The sequence below is a fragment of the Sparus aurata genome, chromosome 6, assembly GCF_900880675.1.
Source record: "Sparus aurata chromosome 6, fSpaAur1.1, whole genome shotgun sequence".
Lineage (NCBI taxonomy): Eukaryota > Metazoa > Chordata > Actinopteri > Spariformes > Sparidae > Sparus > Sparus aurata.
This window is the reverse complement of record NC_044192.1, coordinates 27,939,032-27,954,906: the sequence shown is the minus strand read 5'-3', so window position 1 is coordinate 27,954,906 and position 15,875 is coordinate 27,939,032. Positions and strand designations below refer to the sequence as shown.

General features: G+C 41.1%; 1 protein-coding gene across 10 annotated transcripts in view; it reads left to right on the top strand.

Moving 5' to 3' along the window:
- Window positions 1-15,875, top strand: part of magi1b (membrane associated guanylate kinase, WW and PDZ domain containing 1b) — a 140,694-nt gene that overhangs the window by 79,699 nt on the left and 45,120 nt on the right. For all 10 annotated transcript variants that reach the window (XM_030419434.1, XM_030419437.1, XM_030419436.1 and 7 more), the window contains exons 3-4: window positions 9,001-9,120; window positions 12,071-12,313. In XM_030419434.1, coding sequence (XP_030275294.1) covers window positions 9,001-9,120; window positions 12,071-12,313 — 363 coding nt within the window. The remainder of the gene's footprint in view (window positions 1-9,000; window positions 9,121-12,070; window positions 12,314-15,875) is intronic.

Here is a 15,875-nt window from a genome sequence, read left to right as displayed (position 1 = left end):
CATTGTGCATTGCAGTAATATAACTGCACGTAATTCACAGAGGGTTTATTTTGTCACATCAAAGAAAGAAGACAAGCAGGTCTGATCGCTTTTTTCAAGATATCTGTAATGACTTGATCCAGGAGGAAAGGCACAGGAACATGGATACTTTGCTGCAATTTTCCTGCTGTAGCTTTCCAATGGGGAACTAATTTTTATTGTTAGAACAGTGATGCTAAAGGATATTTTGGACTCACCACCTGGATCTTTATTTGATTTGGTAGGACCAGCAAAAAGTCATGTTCACTCTTTTCTCTCTCAAGCTTTGTGGTTGTTTTGGAGCCCGCAAACAGAGAAAGAGGCCCGGTACCAATATGAAAGAAGTACTTCAATCTGGTTCACTTGCATCTTTCAAAATCAAGAAAGCAGTGAGATTTAAGCCAGAAGTAGACATACTTACGGAAAACGCCACTCTGCAACACCAGACTGGATCCAATGAAGATGTCAAGCAAGACGACTCCTCAGCTCCAAGCCATAAACCCAAAGTCGTCCAAGGAGTCAAGCCCAACGTTGTCCTTGTGGAAGGAATTAAATGTAGGTCACAGCTAAAATGCAAGGCCAGGCCTGGGGGATATGTGGGCCCAGGGTGCTCTATTGCTCTTGGGGGAACGCAAGCGTAGGAAATAAACAGATTTTTCACACATGGTTATTTTTAGAAGCTGGGTTGTGGCTCTGTGCATGCCTGTACAGCTTCCTTTTACGTTTTCGTGTATTTTGATGTCACTGAGTTAAAATAAGGATGACTGATTGTCTTCCTGTGTGTCTTCCTCTGTCATTTAAACACAGTTGTCGGCAGGATGGACTATTTTTCCCTCCAATGTTAGCATTTCTGTCCTTTCCTCCTTGCACAGTTTGAAATGATCATAAATTACCATTTGTTTCAGTCATGTGTAATTGAATAATATAGTCATTTTTGTCTTCTACTCTGAGATCTAATCTTAGTGTCATCTTCCGCCTTCACAAATGTCAGCAACCTTAGTCTGAGTCTATCCTGCCACCAGAAGGGCAGATGCTCACTTAAAATAGTCTGCCATCAATTAAATATAGATGAGGTGCTTGGATTTGTCTGCCAGTGAGTGTTAGTTGTGCTTGACGAGGGGAGAGGTGAAGAGCTTCCATATATTAAGTACATTAAAGCCACGTGTTTTGTTTTACTGTACTTATATCATGAGGTCTATTTCAGGGTTTGCCTGTGAATGGTTTGTTCATCCGAACACTTTCATCTCTAATTTATTCCTGTAAAGGTAGAGTAAGAGGTTCACAGTTGTTCAGCGCTGGCAAGAGAGGTGACCCATGAATACATTTGAAAGAAGGAAATTAATGTCTATGCTTTTATGTAGAGTCTTTGCTGGAGGCTTTCCAGAAGAGCTAGTTATAGATATTATAGATTTTCTGTATAGATTTGCTGTTACAGGCCATCTCGATATGTAACTGACTGGAATGAATAGCTATTATCTATTGATTTGTGCATATGGTGTTCAATATGGCTTCACAAGTAAAATACACACTATTACTATTGTCCTCATTGTTGACCTTGAACCAAGATTTGAACCTTAAACAGCACAGTTGAGTCGATTCAGTGGAGGTGATGGGAAGGTGACAAAAAGAAGACAGTTTGATATTGATCCTCTGTAAGCTGAGTGACAGTGTAGTCAAACTGGGAGGGCCAAGGTCACAGCGAGGGTGGTGACCAGTTGCTGTCATGTATTGATTGTGGTTTGAAAGACATCATGGTGTAACCGGATGCTCTCTGTAGTTGATAAGCCCAATCCTGAGTTGTGGCGTGGAGGGGTTGACATTTTGATTGGCAGCAGCAAGGTCATGGTGACACCAAAAGGGGTTGCGGTTGGCCTTTGAAATTGCAAAATAGTGTTGCAAGGCAATTTTGTTTCATAAAGATTTGAAACTTATTAGTATAGGTTTGTAGTGTTACCTGTCAACAAAACACAACATGCAATTCTGATCTATGTATTATCCAATTTGGGTGTTTAAAGGTGCATGAATTAACTTTTGACCATTAGGCATCAGTACAACACCAAAGTTAACTTGCAGAGTCAGAGTGCTAACATAATGATACCGACTTATACATCCTGAGAACACTGAACAAGATGACCATCCCATTGGAATGAGGGGTGGGTGTTTTTTAGATATAACGTTAAACTTCTAGTGACCAATTTAATATTACAATATATGTTATACAATATATACAATATGAGCACCTTGTAGCACTAAAATGGATACTCTTCCTAATTGAAATGTCCAAAAAAAGATGTTGTGTTGACAATAGAACTTGAAGGTAGTGAAGGTGATTCTGGAGAAATATACTTGAGTCTCAATCCCCCGGGACTGAGACTCAACAATCAAGTATCTTTCTCCAGAATCACCTTCACTACCTTTACTACCATTCTCTAATTGACCTCTATTATTTGTCAATAGTAGTAATAGTCACCCTGCTGCTGAATATAATGAGTGGCTCTCTCCAGCCCCCAGCATGTTTGACTATCTTCACTGATGACTGGTTTACTTTGGCTCTCTTCTGTCTCAAGCTGGACAGTTTGTGTACACTCAACCATCTCGAGCTAGTTTTCTTGGAACGTCTGAATAAAGTGAACGGAGAGCCTGCAGGAGGCATCTAGACCATCCAAATATTGATAGAATAAACAAAACATAGAGCTGCAGGGTTGTGTTACGATGCTAGTAGCCCTTTTCACAGAAGGTTATTTTATTGAATGTTATGCTGATAATATCACTCAAAGGAGATTTTAATTTGGACAAATATGTGTTTATAGCTGACATACTAGGCAATTTTAAGCTTTGGACTTATGTTTTTGTCAAACCTGACACCAGAAAAAAAGCACTGAAAGGCAAACCTCTCCACTGGCAATGTGAAAGGAGTAAATGCCTATTTATGTGGGTTTGCCTGCATTTGAAAAAATCCTGCATTTATGCACCAGTTTTGTTGGAGCTTCACTCACAATGAGTGGTTACTTTTGTAGTTCAGCAGAAGGGAAGTCAAGATTAGGATCGATTTAATGAGGGATAAATACAACTGACAACATTTTTAGCTTCTTTTAGTAAAAAAGGTTTTCACTGTTCAAGATGGTTTAGGGAAGGGGTTGTAACTTGCTGCGCTTAGGGTGTTGTGGTACTGTTAGCTAGAAAAATAATTAGCATGCATGTGGTACATACGTACTATGCAATATACTGAACACACCTTTTATTTTTTAGTATGATGCACTGTTGTGAGGATTGACAGAAGTAATCAGAAATCAAATAGATAAATCAATTATTTCAATATGTATATTTCTTTAACCCACTTCTTAGTTGTTGATTATTTTCTCTGTCCTTATTTATTGAGGCGAAACCTTTAGTTTTTCATCCCCAGTGATGCCAACAGGAAGAAATTACATTGCTGCTATGTCTGCTTATAGATTAAAGCTCTTTTAGAGTGTAAATGGCATATCAGAGAAATATGTGTATGTCAAGTACAGCTTAACTTCAAGTTTTTTCTGTAGGCCATGGTGATAATTTGAAGATAGTCAAGTCTGAACCAACAGACATTGTGATTCAAGATGAGTGGGAATGATTATTTTTGCATCCCAATTTAAATTTTGTATTTATTGGAAAAAACCCTATTAAAATCATGATGATGTGACAGTTATTGGTGTCTGTGCCAAATTACAAAAAAACTACTTCTACCATCTGGAGATGTACCTTCATCCAAAAATGACAACTTCTGCGATATTATTGCAGCTGACCATATTGCAATTTTCATGTATACTTAAATTCATACATTGCAAAAATTCGCACTAGATGCTCCATGTGAGGTTCCTAATTAACACTAACACTAATTTTAGTGCTCTCACTCACAGCATAGGTGATGGGAGTAGCAATGTGGAGGTTGAGGGGACAGCAAGTGTTGATGCTAGCCAAAATGTCTCTAAAATAGCTGTGTTTGTGAGGTCCTTGAGTTCAGAAGCTTAACAGCTTGGGGATAGGCGCTGTTTCTCTGTCTTGCTGTTCTCGTTGGGGGGGCTATGAAATCTTCTGCCAGATTGAAGAGGAACGGATACGTTTTGGAATGAACAAGAGGGGCTCTTGATAAGACGGAAATCTTTGTGAGTGCAGCAACTCCAAAAAGTAGGGCGGAGAGAGATGTTTCTATGTTTGCTGTTGTAGGCCACATCCCGGATGTTGTGACTCAGCACATTTTAAATGGTGTCTCAATAGAATTCAACAGAACATTAACCAAATTAGAGCTAGGTGTCTTTTCTGTCTCACTTGCTGTAAGAAGTGAAATCATTTAACTTTTTAGCCAAGGAGGATGGCATTTATGGTTTGAGATTAGATCATCACTCTGGTCTAGGCTAAGAAACATAATATTCTTTACTCTTTCAACATCAAAGGACTGTATCTTCACATCCTCTTCTTCAGCTTTGTCAGGAAAGATGGAGAAGGCAATGGATATAGAGTTGTTCACGGAGCAGTTGGAAAGACAGCTGGAGGGATCTAATGAGATGGACAGACTGAATTTGATGTTGTCCATGACTAGTGGCTGACTACTGTTAGACACACAAGTAGTAATTGTTCATAATCCAATCCTGTTGGCTTTTTTGGCACTGGAATGATGGCAGCAGCTTCGACAAAATGTCCCTAAAGCATACACCAATCAGCCACAACAACATAAACACCTTGGACCACTAATTCCACCAAAACATCTGACCAATGCTAATGTTGCCTTGTTAGCTTTGAGACACAGTAGAAGCTGATTTTTGCCATGATAACTTTTCTAAGCTGGGCCATCTGGCTGAAAAGGAGTAAACCAGTGCACAATGTCTTGATGTTTGATTAAACCTCAACCCTCCTGGTTCTTGTTTAATCTTTTTTTACTAGTACCCTGTTGCAACATACCCACAACAATGCAGTCCCTTGAGTTGTTGTGCCATTGTGCTGTGGTCAGTGCCATTACTCTCACTGTGTCACTGGAGACTCATTCAAAGCTATTTCTCACTGGCCAAGTGTTCATTTCTGGCTGCATCAATGCTTGAATATCTAAATGTCAGACCAAATAATGTGGAACAATAAGAAACAAAGAAAAGCCAGAAATAGCTGTTCTATGACATAACCAGGATGTAGTTTCTCCCTGATGATAGAGAGAAACAGCTGATATGAAGATAGTTGAGTTAACAAAGTCCAGCCCATCTTCTCTTAAGTAGTACGGCTGTGATGTGGTCAGTTACTACAACGTGGTTTTTTGGCATTAAGTAACTGTGGATATAGTTCAGAGGTGCTGAACTCTAAGTTGTTCTCCTCACTGTGGGGGTCTAATCTGGTCACCATAGGTGGTTTACAGACAGGACAGTTCTCCCACTGTGGCTGTTATGGTAATGAAAATGTGTGTGTGTGTGTGTGTGTGTGTGTGTGTGTGTGTTGCAGAGGAGACAGGCGAATAAAGCTCCATTAAGTGATTACCCTCCACCCACAGCTCGCGTTTAGCCCCAGCTCATGCCATTTGGTGGCCTTGCACCTCCTCCCAATTGTCAATGAGGGTGTGTGTTTGCGCATGTGTCGTGCGTACATGTACATGCGTATGTGCCGGCTGGCAGGGGGTGGAACAGCTGCTGATATTGACAGGAGGTGTTTCCTTCCCAGCCCTTTTTGCACTATTACAAGCCAAAGCATGTTAGCCACATACACACAAGCCATATGACTCCTCTGTGACTGTCAGTGTCTGAGTCAGACCTCTGCTGGATTGCCAGAGGGGAAAGGTGGCTCAGCATTGTGCCCTCATCTGTGTGAAGGGACAGGGACAGACAAGAGGATAGACAGAGAGAGTGAGGGAGAGAATGAGAGGGAGAAACAGAACCAAAGGTCATGTGGAGCTCCATATGTTTGAACATGGATCTTACAACACACAAAGCAGTTAGTACTCATTTATGGAAATTATTATTCCACACATGCTTTGTTGGTAGAGTTGAACAATATCCCAAAAAGTCTATTGAGAATATTTTCGAATATGAGTCACGATTTTAGTGGGAGGGGCTATTTTTGGGACATGAATGGCCAGAATTTTCATAAATATGAGGGGCAGCATGTCACCACAGTAACTGACAACTGCTGGTCTTTGCAAGCTACTATTTACTCATTAGCTCACGGCTCGGTAAGTCATGGATCCAGTCATGCAAAGTTTGCCTTTACCAAGTCCTCGCATCACAGGTGGAGTTACCACAGTCAACGAAAGCTAAAATAATTATTGAAAAGACATACAAAGAAGATGATGTTGTGATCAGTGCTGGGGTTTGTACCAGACAATTATGTTCACTTACATCTGGAGAATATGATTTGGGGGCTCAGGAAGCTCTATAGCACCCCAGCGCTTAATTCATAATGGTGTGTTGTGACTCTTTTTTTTTTCCTTTTACCGTAAGAGATGTAAATAATTGTTCAGCCATATTTGTTTCAGTAACGCACAGCTTCACACTCATGACCCTTATACACGTATACCCTTTGTGAATATGGATTTGCACATAGAGCACCAGTGTTCCCCGAGCAGATCATTTTCTTGTCTTTTAAGGGTTTAACCCACCAGCGTCCTTGTCTGTGGCCAGTGGTCAAAGTTTTTGGCTAGGGCTTCACCACAGTTTTAAAGAGTGTTCAAATATGCCAACATTAAATACTTATACATCATTTATGCTTTTGTATGGAAAATATCAAATATCAATCTTACTCCTGTGGTATTGAATAAGTCTATAGTGAAGAGGGAGTTGTGAAGCCAGAGGAGGACTGCATCATCACTGGAGGAGAAACTTCCCCACATACTTAAGCTTCCTCACACCTCTCTCTCTCTCTCTCTCTCTTTCTCCCTCTCCCTCTCTCTTTCCTGGGTTGTCCCTAGCAACAACAGAAACCCAGTGGTATGATGTGTGGAGAGACAGAAATTACTTTTTATTTAATTTCCTTTTTATTTTTTATTTTTTTAACAACATATAGTCTTGGATCATTTAGTGTTGTGTATTATACAGTTCAGGCTATCGTACATTTACAGTATTTTGCTGTACTACAGTCCAGTATTTTGGGCATGTGTTTTGAGCCTTATTTGCTTCCAGCTCCCTTTGCTACAGTACAACTGCCAATACCTGAACATTTCCACACTGCCTGATCATCTTCTTGATATGCTAATGATGAGGTTTTTTTTTTTTTTGGTTTTTTTTTCCAACGCCCACCCACCAATCTCAGCTGATGTAGATGTTGAAATCGTAAAGCCAGCCAGTGCTAGACGAACACCCTCACAGCATATCTCCAAGGCTTCATTGTATGTGCCAGTCACTGGATTGTGCTAACACTTAGCTTAGGTGGGGTGACTCCTTTCACTTTCTTCTCCAACTGCATTTTAAAGCACGGCATTGGGAATCCTTGTTGTGGTGCTCATACAATCCCAACTCTAGGCATGAGCCTCTATGCCCAACTCTTCAGTCCCAACCTGTCTTACCCCATTCACTTTATTCCACAGCTTGGTCAAAGGAGCTTTTGTAGGGTGGTATTGAATTAATCAGGCCTATAGCAATGACAGTGTCTTACCCCTGGGTTTTAGCCAAGCCTCGGCTTTTCTGTCCCTTTTGAAACACTGGTCACAATTCCACTTCCTATTTGGTTTTCTAAGAGCAGCAGTGTCCAAATGGAGTCGAATCAATGGCCACTTTTGTGCGGGAAGTGAACTGACAGTCGGCTGAACTTGGGCTCGGCTGACGACTCTCCAAGGTCGACTTTCTGTAAAAGATTTGGTGCCTGGGAATGACTATTTGTTTGATGGACTTGAGAGTGGATTTGTTTGACTTTAAGTCAATTTCCTTTTGCCGCAAGAGTGTCCGGTCACAAATAGTGGGGTTTTGATGTATGAATGCTAGGGATGTATTCTATCACAGAGATATCATTAAAGAATAGACTGGGACTGTAACACTAGACTGTGAATGTGACATCTGAGTGATCAAACTGATGCACGTCAAGAATATTCAGTATAAGAGACTTGGTGTCTACAGGCATTGCAACTTGCATGCCTCTCTACATGCTTGCGTGAGTGTGATGCACGCTCACTTGAGTTATGATCTGCACATCTGTGATTTATCACCAGTGTCACTGAACGTGGCTGCAGTGGGAGCCTCTCCCCACTATCCCCACACATCTATTTTTACCAGCTTATTGCTTACCAAGCCACTGGAGACAGGGTGATTGGGAGATAAGACAGATAGAGCAAGAGATGGAAGAGGGGGAAGGTGAGGGGAAGGTAGCAAAGAGGAAAGCCCTCTGTTGGCAAACAAGTGTCTATCAGGAAAAGCGTGAGGAAAGAGATTATTCACCATGAGCGCTGTCAGTTTAGACCATTTTTTCTTTTGTTGTAGGATACAGTAAATGCAGTGCAGAGTGAGACACCAAGCAAGAGAGCGGCAGCCAATGTAGTGTTTGGAAAGACTTCTAAGAATTAAAAAAAATATTACGACTCCACTAAATTTGCAGTGTTTGTCAGCAGTTCATTTGTAGATCCGTTGTTATTTCACTATTGTCTCGGCTGTAAAGCTGTTTACTATTGACACCAACTGTCAGCGTTAAAGACAAGTGCTAGAATCTCACAGGCTACATGCCAAACCACACACTCACACTCTCCCACTTCCATCTTACCCTAAGCATATGGCAGGATCCCACTAAGGTGCTACTACGATACCTCACTTTACCCCAATATTAAGGAAGCAAGCAATGGATTGTCTTGTTTTGGGAGAATGCTATCATGTTATTTGTGTTACCCTAAAATACATGTAAATAGGCAAAAAACAAATGCTGCGAGACCAGTTTTTTTTAAGATGGTACGTTTTACCTGGATTAGTACAAGGAATGGAGCGAATACTTCACTGCAATTCAGTATACATTCTAGTTTGCTAACTCATACCCTTTCTTTGATTGGTTATTCAGGTACAACCCGTGCCCCACGAGAAGGAGAAGTTCCTGGTGTGGACTACAACTTCCTCTCAGTGGAGGACTTCCTGAAGTTGGAGAAAAGTGGAACCCTATTGGAGATTGGAACATATGAAGGTAAATTAAAAAATCACACATTAATCTGCATATAGTGCATTTTATTGTTTTCATGACTAACTGACCCAACACAGAGGATTTGGCATCATGTTGACTTATTACCAATGTAGCTTTAAAGGACAAGTTCACCATAGACAGCATTCCCCCAAACATCTTTACGTGGATGAGAACTTGTTTTAAAATATTTGAAACGAAATAGCAAAGAAAACATAAAATGGCTCCATACAGGTCATCCATTGTAATCCAAGTCTCTGGACATTTGAGTTCCCAAACTGATTTGAAGAGACGATTTTTACACCCTTTTATTTACTGCCTCCTGTATCTTCAGCTAGTGCTTAAACTTTCCCTCCCATGGTGTCTGGCTGTCAGCAAGCAGGCAGGTTGTGTACCTGTCTGGGCCACTCAGCCCACTTCTGGACAGGTGCACCTGCTGGAACAGCAGGAGGGAACAGCGTTCCCTGTCAGCCCTCCCCTGACACAGTCCAGTTTTGGTGTCCCTTTGAGGCAAAATTTCTATTCAATTTCATTCTAGATTGAATCTCATTAAAAAAATCTATTGCTAAATGGCAGGTTTACTAATGTCTCAACAGCTGGTCTTTACAACACACCATAGAACAGTGAAGCATGAAAAAAAGTTTGTATTTAGAAAATATTTTTCTCAAATGGAAATGTTTGAGTTCTCTTGCTGTCCACCATAAATGTGGGTCAGATAGCCATCAGCAGCATGTTCATCTCATATCTCTGGAGATTGTTGAAAGTTGCCCTTGGATTTGTTCAAAACATTAGCTGATGTAAAAGTAAATGGAGAAGAGTTGAAAAAGGCCAAAAAGTTTGTTTGACAGTTGAAAAGGTTGCTGCCAAAATCTTGATATGATTGGTCTTTAATGTTAGAAACATCACAAAGGAATATTCATAAGAATGTATGTTCTGGATGTTGGATATATTGATGGACTGGGTGATGTCTGTAGCCGGTGTGTTCGGCTAGTTGCACTGACATGCACGCAGACACACATTTAAACCTATCAGGTCAGGGCAGGGTCACACACTGTGATCTTGTGGAGTTTCAGCAGTTGACTAAAATCACAATCTAGCTATGACTCAGTGTGTTGTCCTGTATAATATCGCAGTCATTCAGTATGTGATCCCTCCTAGCTGCCAAAACTAAATCCAACTTCAGTCATCATAGCAAGTGACACAAAGTTGTCACATAAAGCACGCAACACTTGTGCATTTCTGATGAACCAGAGTCACGACTGACACACTGCTGGCACAGTGATGTTTGGCAGCACTTCAGACAACAACACAAACATGAATAACCTCCATTCAGGTAGATAATGTTTAATTAAGTGTCAGCTCTGTCCACTCAGCGTGTTCAGTGTTCCATAACAATGGATTTCGCTCTGACGGCAAGTCTATAGGTGCAAACAAGGCCAATGGACTTCTGACTGGCAACTAGCTTAGTCACCTCCACTGGAAACAGCATGGAGGAAATCAGAAGCTCTTTCTTCCTTTCACCTGCTTTACACAGGGTGTAATCATGTGGCAATTTGCTGGACCACAAGAAATTCAAGCTAGATCAAACCTAGAGAAGCTTGTGTCATAATAACCATAACATGCACCAATTTGTTAGCCGCCTAACTCCACAAATAACAAATGAGCTGAAACTATAGCAACATTTATTACAACCAAATCAGGCAAAGTTGCACAAGCAGTTGTACTTGCCACTTTATTAGATTAGTGAAGGGTTTTCGGGTCATAATTCATTCATTTTTACTTGGGCAGCCAGCGCTGGCAAATCTGGGTTTCATACAAGTTTGTTCGAGGATCATTCTGTTCTACAGTGGTTTCAATAGTTGCGTTAGGCAACCTTACCTAACCTTTTAAACTGTAGTCTGTGTTGTAACAACTGATAAATGTGAAAACTAAACCGTCTTTAAACAGCGTCCAGCGTAAGGCTGTATGTGGAATAAAGTCTGGTGATGCATAATCTGTAGACGAGCAAAAACATCCCCACACCTGAATGTTTCCATCACCACGTTTGATTTTCGATTTTATGTTCTTAAACAGTAAAATTAAAATAATGTAGTTTTTTGTTCAGGCATGCATTGATATAATGGCTGTTGGCAGTTCAGACCTATTTTAAATGTTGAGACAGGTTTTATTATCAAAAACTGTTTTGACACCTGCTCATTAACACTTGGCAGCACAGGTGAAACACATTTCGCTAACAATGGCTGAGTTCCACCATATCAGGTGCCTGGAACTGTCTCACCTAAATGCATGCAGTCGTTATTAATGTTATCAATTAGACCTGTACCTTTTCTGCTTTAACATACCAAAATGTCTGCTGTGAAAAAGGTCTATACCACATTTAATTAGCAGTTTGAGAATCTATCTTTTGACTGTAATTCTGCCACCTGGACCAGAATGTTCTTTGCTTCTGTTGCCTTTATATTTTGGATGCTAATGCCATTCTGTCTCATTAAGAAGTTGGCTGTATATTCCGGTCTTAAGATGGTACAGTCTCTTCAGGTTTGCCTGTTTTAACTGTAGATGAAAATGACTTGGTTTCAACACTGCATGTTTTGTTCTCTCCCCTTTGAAACTGTCAGTTTAGTTTGAAATGTGGTGCTGGCACTGGAGAACAATTTGGCAGCAGGCAGCTTCATGAAATGTCTGCAACTTCATGTTGATGAATAAATAAAATGTTCATTAGTTTGTGTTAAGTTAGAACAAAGTTGTCTTGGTTGTGAACTTTATTTAGGTCAAAGAGATTCACATTTTCCCACAGACAAAGCCAGCCTCTTAATTTGCATACAAAGACTACGACTACCCCCCCAACACACACACACACACACACACACACACAGTGCCCCCTCCTACTGAAATGCCCTTCTTTTCTCCATTTTTTTTTTAATCCCCTGTCCCTGCCTTCTTCTTCGTTGCCTAGGTAACTATTATGGGACACCCAAGCCACCGGTGCAGCCCCCCGGTGGGAAAGTGATTAGCAGTAGCGGTAGCGGCGGTGATGCCCCACTGCCAGACGGGCTCAGCGGTAGCCTGCCGGGCTCGCAGCACTCCACTCCCCGACGCTCCAAGTCCTACAATGACATGCACAATGCTGGAATAGGGCCTGGAGAGCAGCAGCAGGAGGACGACGAGGACCTCCCTGACATGAACAGTAGCTTTACAGGTATGTACAAGGGGACAGGAGGAGGAGGAGGAGGAGGAGGAGGAGAAGGCAAGGTGTGACGATATATGATAGATGAATGTCTTCACAGGTTTTAGGTAATGCTTGAGTCACATGGACCTCTATAAGGGTGGAATTTAGACATGCAAAATCCTGGCTGCTACTTAAGAATGGATGCTACTTAATTTCCTTCAGCTAAATTCAGATAAAAGGGAAGCTCTCCTGATGTAATGGCTCCTTTACCACCAATGTTGAAGCCTCCTCAATAAATGATGGTGTAAACTTTGACCCAAGTCTGAACTGTGCCCTATAAATAAATAAGCTTGTACAAATCTGCTTTTCCCAACTCCAAAACATCATAAAAATCAAATTAATGCTAATATCTAGATTTACTCATCCGTAACTAAGGCCAGCCCAGCTGCTGACCTAAGCCAGCTGTAGATCCCCCATCACACCAATCCATTGCGTGATTGGTTTTTCTGTAAATTGTAGAATACATGGCAAAATACCTCTCATCACAGTCAAGGCCCTACGTGGTCTTGCTGTTTTATGTTCTTTGACACTCTTATTCTACCTGGAGGGCCAATCAGATCATCTAACCAATGTCTCTTATTTATACCCTGCTACTGGTGAGTCTTCCTTCTGAAATGGTTGTTAATTTGTTTTCTGTCTGAATAGCTGAATGTGTGTGTTGTTTCTGTGTCTGTGTCTGGGGCAGCACTTAGTAACCTTGTTTTAAAAGGTGCTATGTGCTGCCTGGAAATGTGCCAGACTAAAGGCTTAAAAATGAGGATGTCAGTCGTAAAATAAAGTAAGCAGACATGTGGTTCAACAAGATTTGAGGTCATAATGGTAGAACACCGAATCTTGAACAAATGGAAGTTTGTCCTCGCCCAAAAAATTGATTTCTAGTGCATCCCTAGTAAGATGGAACTTTTATTGTTTTTCTGTTTCAAATGTTTAAAAAGACCAGTGAGAACACTTGGAGTCAGATAGGTCTTACATGAATGTGTCACAGGTGGACAGCTCAAGGAAAAATGATAGTCCATTATTCAATCAACTGAGAGAAGCTTTTGATAATGATTCATTGTGTCTGTCATTTATTTGACCAACTTGTCAAATGTGAGAAATTTGCTAAGTTGTCTCCATTTGAACTTTGTATATCAAATAGGCATTGCAGCTTTACATGTTATGTTCAGCTTCATATTGTTGAGTAATGCAGCCTGTGAAAACATTTGTTTAGTGTCTAACCCTTCCTCTATGAACCTCAAAGGAGCTTTGACAGATCTGAGAAAATAACTCTGATAAAGTCATCAGCGTCATTGTTGACTTAATTGCTTTAAATTCCTAACAGAAAGCTTGCATTACAATCTGCAGTTATTAAGTTATATTATATATTATATATTAATATTTACTGTTGATGGAGAGAGAGTCTTATTGACACCATCCAGTTGCATTGTGGGAAATGTAGGATCCAGTGTTTTGAGGTCTTGACCCATGTTGGGGACTAAAGTCAGGATATCTCAGCCTCTGCTGCTTTGATATTTCCTTTTCTTTTGAAATCTATCCCTCTCAAGTATGCAGGTGCAATACTACATAGCTGGAATACCCATTAAAGTAAGCAAAGTGTAGGCATCACATAAGATTGTGTAATGTCTTATGCTGGGCATACGAGTGTTGGTCATTTGTCCTCGTTTCTGACATCAACTAACAACTAATTAATCTGAAAATGTTTAATAGAATCAATAATGAAAACCACTGGTGTGAATGCTGCCAAAACACATTAAAGATTAATGAAAATTGATCACTTAGGCCGCTCAATAGTGTAATGCAAAGTGAATGCTAAACATCCCACATACAGTCGATCTGCTTCTGCCATCACCTTGTTCAAGGTTTTGAAGTCTGTACTTCCTCTTCCACAGATGTGCATTTTTTTTCTGCCAAGCCTTTTTTCTCAGTGTGAGTGAGGAGTTCCAATACCAAGCAGTCACTCAGGATGGATTTGAAACACATTCTGAATTCAGGTGTAAAAACAGCAGTCTGTCCCCAATTGATTTAGACATCATTTTCATTTATTTGGATACAAAATACCAGGATGGAACAGGCTCCGGTCCCTGGTACTGTACTCTGGACTAAATTGAATTTTGCGCAGGCAACAGGCAAAATGAAGCGGCACATTTGACTTTGATAAACATTTTTTTCCATGTCATGTAACTGACTTCACTGATTTCACTTCCTGTCGGTTTATTGTCATTTTTCGTATACTAGCTGTTTCTGCGGAACTCACATCATGACTCACACACTCTTACAGCTGGTGCAGACACCTTTAAAATAAACAGACCTGGAGTCAGTGAGTACACGTGACGTTGCTTGTGGAGCCGTCTTCACCCGCAGCCTGAGAACACGCTGTTTAGTTTGGAGTATGACACTTGAATGCGATCCTGCTTACCGCAGCTCTGTTTGGAACAAGAGAAAAGAGAATGTTGGTTGTGATGGAGAAAGTGGGAGGAGATGCAAGTGGAGACAAGGTAGCAGGAGGGTAAAGAGAAAGAGGGGGGGAGTGGCTGTAAAGGGGTAAATTGGGGGAGTCTGAAAGGGATTGGACAGAGGGAGGAAGAGAACCCAGGCTGGATTGCGTTGTGTTAAGGAGGATAAGCTCAGAAAATGAAGAAGTAGGAGAAAGAGCACAAAGGAGGTGGAGAGAGAGCAGCAGAGAGAGCACTTTGGCGTGGTGAGGGGCTGCAGAACACAGGAGCTTCTTTGATTGGTGAGTAAGTGGTCTCTGGGTTTGACTACAACTGCCTGTATCTATGCATCCAAAAATGTAAAAGAGTGCCATCTGGCTGCAAGATGCAGAGGGTGGATGACTGAGCAACCTTAATGTTAGTATCAGTACTTGGTAGGTCGTCTTTGGCTGTGAATAACAGAGAGATTCGATTTCATTCAGATGAAGTGCTTTTTATATTGGCTCTTTAATTGTGATGATTGTGAAGGTTATTACTCAGCGAGCTCATTTCTTTGATATCTACTTGTGTGTTAGTAGGTCAGCAGGCATTGTGAGGCAGTCGACTCGGTGCTAAAGCTGTTTCTGCCATGTGTTTTTAGAAGGTGGGACCAAAAGTTGTTTATTTGCCGTCTGTGATTGTGTGAGCTGCGAGGGTGCCAGTCAAGTGTGAGTGTGAAAATGAGATAGCAGGAAGCTAGGTGATCGCACTTCAGAGGCCATGGTTCTAGGTGTGAACTGCCCACTCAGCAGTCTTAACTGAAGCAAATGTCTCTATAGTTCAGGATAAATGGATATACTGCACAGTAGTGTAACTGATTCTAGTGTGAAAAGCTTTGGGTGGTTCTGCTGGTGGCAAGATGAGGCTCTCTCGAAACTCTTGAACTACTCATACCAGAATATGTTACGTTCTGTCCGTCTGAAACTATCGTACGTAGTGATGCTCAAACAGGGAAGTCTTTCAGCACAGGGAGCAATTCTTTAAAAAAAAATACATGTTTGGTTGATCATGTGTGGAGGCTCCTCCCGTGGCACCCAAATTGTTTTCACAGACACCTTTTG